A 10,173-nucleotide genomic window follows, 5' to 3' on the forward strand; every position below is an offset into this window, starting at 1 on the left:
ATATTTATATATGACTACCAAAAACACATTCCGATGAAAATCTCAGAGGGAAGCCATTGAAATTTGTCTTGTTGGAAGCTTTTCGACAAACATTTCGTCAAAACCCCCATATTTACGATAGATTTGCATTAAAAATTCGTGTGTTTTTAGTAGTACTATATAGATATCGAACTCAAAACCAACCAAGAGGATGAAAATGAACATGTTGATAAAAGAAATTAAAAATGAACAAGGCATAGTAGTATTGCAACAACAACAACATACGCGGTGTAATCTCACAAATGGAGTCTGAAAAGAGTGAATGTATGCAACCTCATCACGAAGGTAAAGAAGTTCTTGTTTCCGATAGACCCTCGGCTCAAAAACAAGTCAGGTAGTATTAAAGATAAAAATGTTCACAAGATAATACTCTAATATACTTATAGAACATCTTTGTTACCAAAAGAAGAGTAGCAAAAATTTGTACATTTTTATATGTCATACAAAAGGGCAAACCACAAAATTGTATTTAACTATATTGCTTTCAGAAAAAAGAAAAAAAACAGTTGAAAATATTTCCATTTAATTATGTAAAAACAATGTATCAAACAGCAGAAAATATTTCTTCAATTTGCTCCTTGTAAGACAGCAAATGCCTCATTGATCACTCTTTCTGCATCACTAGAAGGCAAATTCTGTTGGCTCCAATTCTTAGTTGGACTCGAAAAGCTTTGTTGAGATGGCGTTTTTTGTGAAGCAGAGACGATATGATCTCGAAGATCCTTGATCATTTTGTACCTCTCTATCTCGTCTTCGCAGTCTTTTTTCCAAACTTGAGAAGAGAAATCAAAGTTTGATCTCCCTTTATCGGATGTGTCAAACGTGGACATGTTCTCCTTACCTCCCCCCGCGGAGAATTCCCATTCTATGCCATCTGATGTTTCCCTCTCTATGGAAATACTCTGTCTTGGGAACTTCTCCGAGATGGACGACCTTCTCCCTTTGCTTTTGTTAGAAACAGAACATCTCTTTGGATCGTCCTGAAGAGTGCTGCACCATTGGTAGCTTTTGGTGTTATCGTCCATGTTTAGTTCGATTGAATGAAGATCACTATCAGCTGAATCATTGTCATCGTCATCTTCATCATCATCATTATCAAGGACTTCCCCGTTTTCCTTCTCTTTATCTTGGTAATAACATGTGCTTGGAAGCGTTTCTCTCAAATGCCTCTCGAGTTCCTTGATCCTTTCATAATTCGGAGACTCACCACCATGTTCTTGTCCCTTTTTGGATCTCAAGTAGGCCTCAAGCTCATTCCTTAGCTTATCAACAACTGCATTTTTCTCCTCGAATTGATACTTGGCTTCCGATAGCTTCATTTGAACTCTTTCCTCACGTAAAACATCAGCTAGTTGAAGCATTTCTCTTTCCTTCTCCACCTCCTCACGAACTTTAACCGATTGTCTCTTCAATTCCTCTACCTCAGCTCTGTCTTCTCCGATACCTCTAGCTAATTCATCACACACTTGCTCCAATATCTCTCTTGCCCTCTTTTCGCCTTCAAGCTCTTTCGTTGCCTTAGACAGAGAAGTTTTCGTGTCAGCCAATTCCTTACCGAGCTTCTTGTTTAGCCTCTCGGTTTGCTTCCTCAACTTCTTCTCTACCTTGAGCTCCTTGGCTATAGATGTAATAGCCGCGTAAATCTTGTCTTGCTCTTTCAACTTCCACAACGCCTTTTCTTCCTCAAACTGCTTCAACAGGACATCAACTTCACCATGGTAGTTATTATATCTTTGTTCATGAATCAACTTAGTCACCTGGATACACGAACGATCAAGCTCAGCTTTCATAGCTGAGAAAAGGGATAGACATACTGATTGATCCTCTTCAACACCCCACACGCGATTCAAAACCTTCAACAACTCCTTAGACGCGGAGAGTCCATTCTTGACATCCTTCAACCGATGCCTATCAACACTCGATCCACGATTCTGTGTCTGATCAACCTGCATTTTTTTTACTTTGTATCAAAAATTTGAAGCAAAATTGCTAATGCAAAGTAACTAGGAATAATAGATGGCAAAAAAACTTAGTTATAGCGTAAAACCAAAGATATTTTGTGACAATATTGTCACAAATAGCAAATGACAAACAAAAGATAACAACAGTATATCAATTCAAGATTTAAAGTGTTGAATATAAATACATATGACATGTTGACTCTGATGGTACCTGAAACAGACACCAACTTACATTATTGGTCCCTTTCCATGACAATGAAAGATTTGTCCATTTCCTAAATTGAAACATTGTAGTGGCCAAGAGGCACATCCAAGATGCCATTTATGTCATTTATTATGATAAAAATATGAATGACTCTACTATTTTTGTTTTTACAACAGCATATTTTGAAACTCGATGGATAATAAGTTCGTTTCTTTTCTCTTCTTAGCTCAGTATTGAATTTCGGTTCGAACTAGAGGGGTTATATTACTTCTGATATTTCAATTTGTTTGATCTTAAACATGTCATAATATTTATGTGGCTATAAAAGCTTCTCATCAAGGAAATATCAAGTCTATGTCATCTTTCGAAACGGACTAATAAGGAAATGGTGTCAAACAAAAGTGTTAAAGGAGTGTTTAGATTGCATAAACTTTCATACTAGACTAGAGAAGTTGCAATTCTGTTCTTATTTACAACTTGCAACAGTTATTAACAGCAACCCCCTCCTCCCCACCCCTCCCCAAAGAAAATGAAAAAGTAGAATTATCCAAATTATTTTAAGTTGCTGTCATAAAAAACTATACAGAACAGTGTAGTTTGTGGTGGGGATGGATAGGATCTGAATTTAGATTAATCAGATCTAATAATAAAATACTGGACTCCGAGTGAAAAACCAAAAGAATAAATTAAAATGGAATTATTTTATTAAAGAATAATATTAGAAAAATGATACCTCAATCAAGCAACCATTTTGGAGAGAGAAATCAGTTTGCAGAATTCTCTGAGAACCAATTGAAGTTCTTCTTCTATCACTGTCCAAGTTAGATCTCTCCATTCTCTGCCAAAATTCACCATTAAACACACAAACAAACATCAGAAAAAAAAATTCAAAAAAGAAACAATTTTTTTCAAGAAAATTTGAATCCCACTTCAGAAACAGTGCTGTGAAACAAAAAAGAAGCAACTTTTCTCAAGAAAATTTGAACCCCGCCTCAGAAACATGGCAATACAACAAGAATAACATATCTAATGTATTCTCATAAGTTGGATACCGAGGATAGAGTATACGCAAACCTTACCCTACCTCGTGGAGATAGAGAGACTAGCTACTTCTGAAAGACTCTCGACTCAAATAACACATAACAAAGCAGTTAAAAGGAAGAATGCAACACGAAGACTTCCCAAAAACCATCCATCCTACTACTACCCTTGCTCAAGCATACTTAACTTCGAAGTTTAGATGGGATCCGATGCACTAGCACTAGTATGGTCACTTACCTCAGAAACATGGCAATGAAAATAAAAGAAGCAATTTTTATCAACAAATTTGAACCCCACTTCAGAAACAGAACTATGGACACAACAAAAAACATGAAAAAGAATCATTTTTTATCAAGAAAATATGAACCCCACTTCATAAACAGAACTATGGACACTTCATAAGCAGAAAAAAGAATCAATTTTTCTCAAGAAAATATGAACCCCACTTCATAAACAGAACTATGGAAACACAAAAACGGAAAAAAGAATCAATTTTTATCAAGAAAATTTGAACCCCACTTGATAAACAGAAAAAAGATGAGAAAATTTGAACCCCACCTCAGAAACTGGACTAATTTGAGAAGGATGAGAAGGAAGAGCACCAAATTTTGATGATGACTTCAAAAAATTCTCCTCCTTTTTAGGTATAGGAAGAAGAACCCCATTGATTTCCCACAAAGTAGCACCAAGTTTTCTTGCTGAAACTGACAAATCAGTAGCAGTTCCTTTTGCTGTTTGCTGCTGTAGATTCTTGAATAACTTACTACTATTTCCACTATCATTCTGCAATGATGGTGACCTTGAATTCATTTTCCACAATGGTACTGGTGTTGTACTATTTGACCCTCCTCCTCTTTTTCCTACCAAAACTGCCCTTTTTAGCCTATAACTTTGTACTAATGAAGATGAAGATGATGATGATCCTCCCCTTTTCCTCACCTTATTGTTGCATTCTTCTCCATTCCAATTTTGCCTAATCATAATTTTTTATTTTTTTATTTTTTGAAGAAATTAATGAATCATAGTACTAAAAACCAAAAAAAAGGGCTTTGTTGGGAGACAATATTTTTACAGATCTAAAGTTAGAGAAATAGGGATATTTATTTACCCTTTTGTACTTTGAATATTTTCTTGGGAATGAAAAAAAATAGTCACTTTATCAGTCAAAAAAGAGAAGAGAATAGGAAGAAGGAGATCCAAGAAAAGAAAAAGAAAGTTTAGTGTGTAATTTGAAGATACTAATAAATGATTGCCATGCAAATTAGAGCCCTTTATAAAGTTTTGGACTTTGTTTTTTGAAAATTCCAAAGAGGGAAAAAAAGAAGAAGAGAAATGAGAAGTGTTCAAAGGCAAAGACTTGATCTTGAAGAGTTCTTTTCTTGGAAAAGTGATGGAAACAAGAAGAGAGAGTTCAAGAGTGTAATGTTGTTTCTTTTTCATGTAAAAGGAGAACAGTTTTGTAAGGTGGGGTTGGGGATAGGGGGTAGGATAGAGGGGTATGGGGGGTTTGTATCATGTATGTATATATTCTGTTTTAGTCGGCATAATATATAAACATGTTCTTTAACTTAGTTTCAGCTTTTGTGGGATGTATATATCTTATGTGACAAACCATGCTAGGTTTGGTTGGGGGTAGGGGGTAGGGGGTTTATCATGTATGCATATATTTTGTTTTAGTCAGTGTAATATATAAACGTGTTCTTTAACTTAGTTTCAGCTTGTGTGAGATGTAAGTGTCTTACGTGACAAATCACGCAAGGTTTGTCGTATAGAATGCATATGTTTTCTTATTCAATTTTATGATTAAATTGAAGAACATAAATATCAGTTAAGGCAAGTTAAAAGATAGTTTATATATTATACCTATTATGATATAATATCACATTTATAGTAACTAATAATAACTTCCCTTATTTAACAAGATTGTGAAAACTCTTTTCTCCTTTTTTTTTCATGTTTTAAGGGACAAAATTATCTTGTATATGTGAAAGGATGTTGCAGATTACGTTGATCGAACTTTTAAAAAATTGTTGCAACAATATCATATTCTCATAAAATAAAGAGGTGAATTTAGTATTTGAAGTTCATGGATTTCTACAATAACCCATCAAATTCATATACAATACTTTCATCGTCTTTATTTTTTGTTTATATTTAACTTACCACGTTCTTTTAAAAGCATTAGATAAAATTTTATTTATCTCTTAATTACTTAAATTGGACAAGTAAAATATTCATCTATTTTTAACACAGTAAACAAGTAAATACACTAGTATTCTGAATTCACCTCTACAAAATACATTATCCTCAAAGGTTCTAACATGCAAAAATTTACTAGTATTTTTGAATAGTTCGAGTAACACAGATAATAAATAACCCGTGAAATTAGTCGATACACATAAAAAGGGGACGTGACATACACGTGAGCAGATTGTGTGAAGCAATCAGTGCCGTTAAAATCTGAATAGACGGCTAAGAATAATGGACTAAGTTCTCTGTATTTATGGTTACTTACACCATAATTTCAGCACTGTCAATTTTGATTAAAAAAAAAAATAATCTACTTTGCTTACTATTGGGGGTTTATGTTTTAAAAAATTTCAAAAGCATACCTTATAATTCTAAGATGAGTTTAAGTTATGTGCACTAATAATATATTATTTATTCTAATTTATATGGTAATATTGTTATCTAAAGAGTAAAAGAGTTGTTTTTTTTTAACTCTGCTTTTCTCAAATATTTTGAATGGTATGAATTATGAAAACATTTAATTTTACATTTTATATGTTTGTCTTAACGATTATATTTTCATAATTACATAAATGTAATAGTATGTTTAAGGTTGCACTTTTCAAATTTTATAGACATATAAATGTGATGGCGTATTTTAAATCATAAGTCAAAAAATTTATAATCACACGAATACTATGACATGTTTTAAAACCTTGTGTCAATTCAAATTATGTTAAATAAATTGAAACATATCGAAAAGATATGACTTGTAATATTTTCAAATAGTATTCAAATTTGCAAATGTTATTTCCAAAAACTTTGAAAAATCTATCTCTAGATTCTCACATATAAAAATAAAAAAAAACAATTCTTCATTGCAAACATCATATAATAATTTTGAAAATTATATTCATGGTATAAAAATTATTTACAAATTTATGAATATAAGTTACTTCCTCTGTCCCATTTTATGTGGCACCTTTTAGATTTTGAGATTCAAACAAGTCTATCTTTGACTGTGAGTTTTTCATAGATCTTTTAAACGTTTTGAATTATCAATTACTATGACTTATAGTACGTTTTACATAGTTTACAAATTTATTCATTTCGAAAAATTTGAAGATTTCACGCGCAAATTCTCAATCAAACTTAAATTGTTTGACTTTTAAAAAGCGAAAAGTGACACATAAATCGGAACAAAATGAGTAAATCATACGTATAGTAACTAGTTTGTCCTCCTTCAAATTATTGAAAGGGGATGAGTCAAATAGTTGGGGGAAAAAACATGATGGGAAAGAAAATATGTTATATTCTTTTGTCAATTGTTATCCAAAATTCTTAAAATTATTATACATCCAACCTAGCTACTTCCACTTAGTATTAATCTTGTCCTCTAATGGAGACAATAAGTGATAGGGAGTGATTAGAAAATCAAGAAAACAAATAAGACTACTTAAACTAGATAGGATTATCAATTTACAAATTAATATCCCCCCCACCCCAAAAAAAGTTTATGCACTTATTATAATTTTTTAAATAGAATACAATTAAATCTCTATATAATAGTTTCGTATATTAAAACCTTTTTATTTGTTATTGTGATTGATTATTATGTGAGCACCTACAAGCTATGGTAATATTTGTTGTTTACAATCTATAGATGTTACAAACAAAAATTATCTAAAAATTAATATGAATAATATAATCAATAAGTTATTTTTTCATTATAATAAAATAATAAGACATTCGAATAAGGTCATTACAAAGATAATTTATCAAAGTATATCTATATATATATATATATATATGTTTGATAATATAGGAATCAAACAAGAAAAAGGTTAATAATTGTAGGGTGAATTTAAATGATCACCACAAACAATGTAGTACATATGTACCTACATATATCATTGAGATTCATCTGTGTGTTATACATCAATCAAGCTAATGTTTTTTGGTTGGTTTTTTTTAATCTGACATTTGATATTTATTTTCAAATTTTCATTGATAATGTAATTCAAGCGGAAGTCATAATTCTACTTTCAAACTCATAAATTCAAAATTTTCATTTCGCTTATATTCACACCATGTAAGAATTGTTAAAAAAAGAAAATCGTTCTCTACAAGACTTTTCTTCCCCACCCCATGACTCGGTCATATGACCTATCATTGAAAATGAACAAATTATATTCATTCCACTATCTCGTCATTTCACCATAATTCTTAGTAGTATAATTTGGGGAATATATGTGAAGGAATAGTAAGAAATAAAAATACATATTGATGCCTAATATTATTTACACTGAACTAAGTTATTTAATTATTATCAATCATAAGTAGAAATGATACTATACAAAAGTGAAATTATAATTTTGACCGATGAGTCTATGAATACTGAATTTCAAAGAAAAAAAATTATTATGTTACTAGGAACATATATATAAGATCTGAATTAAAATTATTGAATTTTATCTTTGATTATATGTAAGGAATATTCAGTGCTGTATTGCAAATTTGGAGAATATCACAAAATTTTCAATTAACGAAATCCCAAATCTTATAATTTACGCGGGACCCTCTCAACACGTGATCATAGTCAGCACACAATTTATTTATTTTTTAAAAAAAAACCTTTTTTTCCTCTAATTTTTGGTCCTCTTAAACTAATTAAATTTATTAGTAACATTTTTTTGTTGATTTTATCTCTCCAACAAGTCATGGCTTTACTATTTATTATCATGATATATATGTAGTTCAATTTCATTATAATTTGACGATTTCTCTTTGATTGGTAGTTAAAAAAAATTATTGTTTTATTGAAAATTATAATAATAAGAAAATAAGTAGAAAATGATACTCCCTTCATTTTAAAATAGTTTTGATTTTTTTTTTTTCGAGAGTCAATTTTATCAATTTTCAAAGTTAAATTAGATTAGATTAATTAAATATTTTTAATTTAAAATTAAAATTTAGGTATTCAAAAATTATACAAAAAGTTATATTTTTTCCTCATACAATATGATTAAAAATATATATCTTAAAATATTAATCAAAATTTATATTATTTAATTCTAAAAAAATGTGAGAAATATTTTGAAACGAAAGGACTAGTTGGAATATGGACTTGGGCAAACCAAAAAAGGACATATTCTATTAACATGGATATATAACCAAAAATGGGAATCAATATAGTATTGATTTATAGCATAATGGCAAGGGTGTTGTAAATAAATTTTGCTAATGAAAATTTAGAAACATATCAAGATATAATATATAGTCAAATCTCATGATGAGTCATTATCTCCATAATACTTTAGTTAATTAACGAACAAATTTGCATGATGCTATATGTTTTTTTTTTTTATAATAATAATAAACAAAGATGAGTTGTCAAGAACGTAGAGGAGATAGGATGGGCAGTTGGTCAGATCTAGTATGGATCGTACATGGACGATAGTTGGAGTTGACGGCTCTCCCTGGGTTCCCTCATCTGAGATCTCGGGGGAAGAGGATCACGTTGGCCCTTTTATTTTATTGATTTAGTATTGTCTACTCGAATTAGATTCGAATGAGATGTAAAATAAGACATGTTTACATGATTTGTTTGCTTTCAGATACTCTATACGAGACAAGGTATATAGTACTATCAATTAATTTTTGATCGTGGATATATATGTATCCTTAAGATACTGAAATGACTACCATTATTGGTATCAAACCAATAACGATTCATACAAGCTAAATCTTAATAAATATTTAAATAAATGATATCGAAAGAAAAAAGGTTTGACTGATAGCATAATGGCAAAGGGGTTGTACACAAATTATACTAATTAATATTTAGAAACATGTCAAGATATAATATATAGTCTAATCCCTTAACGAGTCATTCTCTTAGATAAATTTTAGTTAATTAACGGAGAAATTTTCATAATGTTATATTTTATGTTTATTATAATAGCATTTTATTATAATAGTAAAATAAGTATTCAAATAAACGATATCGAATAAAAAGATTTGACTGATGACATAATGGCAAAGGTGTTGTAGATAATTTCTACTAATAGAAATTTAGAAACATGTCAAGATATAATATATAGTCAAATATCTTAATGAGTCATTCTCTTTAATAATATTTAGTTAATTAACATATAAATTTTCATAATGTTATATTTTATGTTTTCCATAATACTATTCTATTATAAAAATAAAAAATATTTAAACAAACGATATCGAATAAAAAGATTTGACTGATGGCATAATGGCAAATGTGTTATAGCCAAATTATACTAATAGAAATTTAGATATATTTCAAGATATAATATATAACCAGATCTCTTTATTATCGTCATTCTCTAAAATAATATCACAGTAAATTATCAAATTATTTATGAAAAATGAATTTTTTTCATGTTATATTATATTGTATATTTTTATAATAATTTATATTTTATTAAACAATCCAAAATATTTAGATAAATAACATTGTGATTAAAAAAATAATTATATTATTATTATTAGCTACTAGCCTGCTAGCATGTCTCCTCATTATTTGATTGAGGATAGCCATGTGAGGATTCTTGTAAGTGGTAAGTTGTAACTAAGAGGAAATCATAATATTTTTTGCAGATGATTTGTTTCCTTAAATCAATAAATTATACATTATCAAAATGTTTATACTCATCCATAGGTTAA

At 29.9% G+C, this 10,173-nt stretch overlaps 1 protein-coding gene across 1 annotated transcript; it reads right to left on the minus strand.

Moving 5' to 3' along the window:
* Positions 1-540: 540 nt before the first annotated feature.
* On the minus strand, positions 541-4,557 carry LOC125818177 (uncharacterized protein At5g41620). Its single transcript, XM_049497718.1, has 3 exons — positions 3,805-4,557; positions 2,939-3,043; positions 541-1,985 (listed from the first exon to the last, which is right to left on the minus strand). Exons 1-3 carry the CDS (start codon positions 4,225-4,227, stop codon positions 606-608), a joined length of 1,908 nt encoding a protein of 635 aa, XP_049353675.1. The 5' UTR covers positions 4,228-4,557; the 3' UTR covers positions 541-605.
* Between the last annotated feature and the right edge of the window lie 5,616 nt (positions 4,558-10,173).

This window comes from Solanum verrucosum, unplaced genomic scaffold (assembly GCF_900185275.1).
Source record: "Solanum verrucosum unplaced genomic scaffold, falcon-dt-bn FXZP01000253.1, whole genome shotgun sequence".
Classification (NCBI taxonomy): Eukaryota; Viridiplantae; Streptophyta; class Magnoliopsida; order Solanales; family Solanaceae; genus Solanum; species Solanum verrucosum.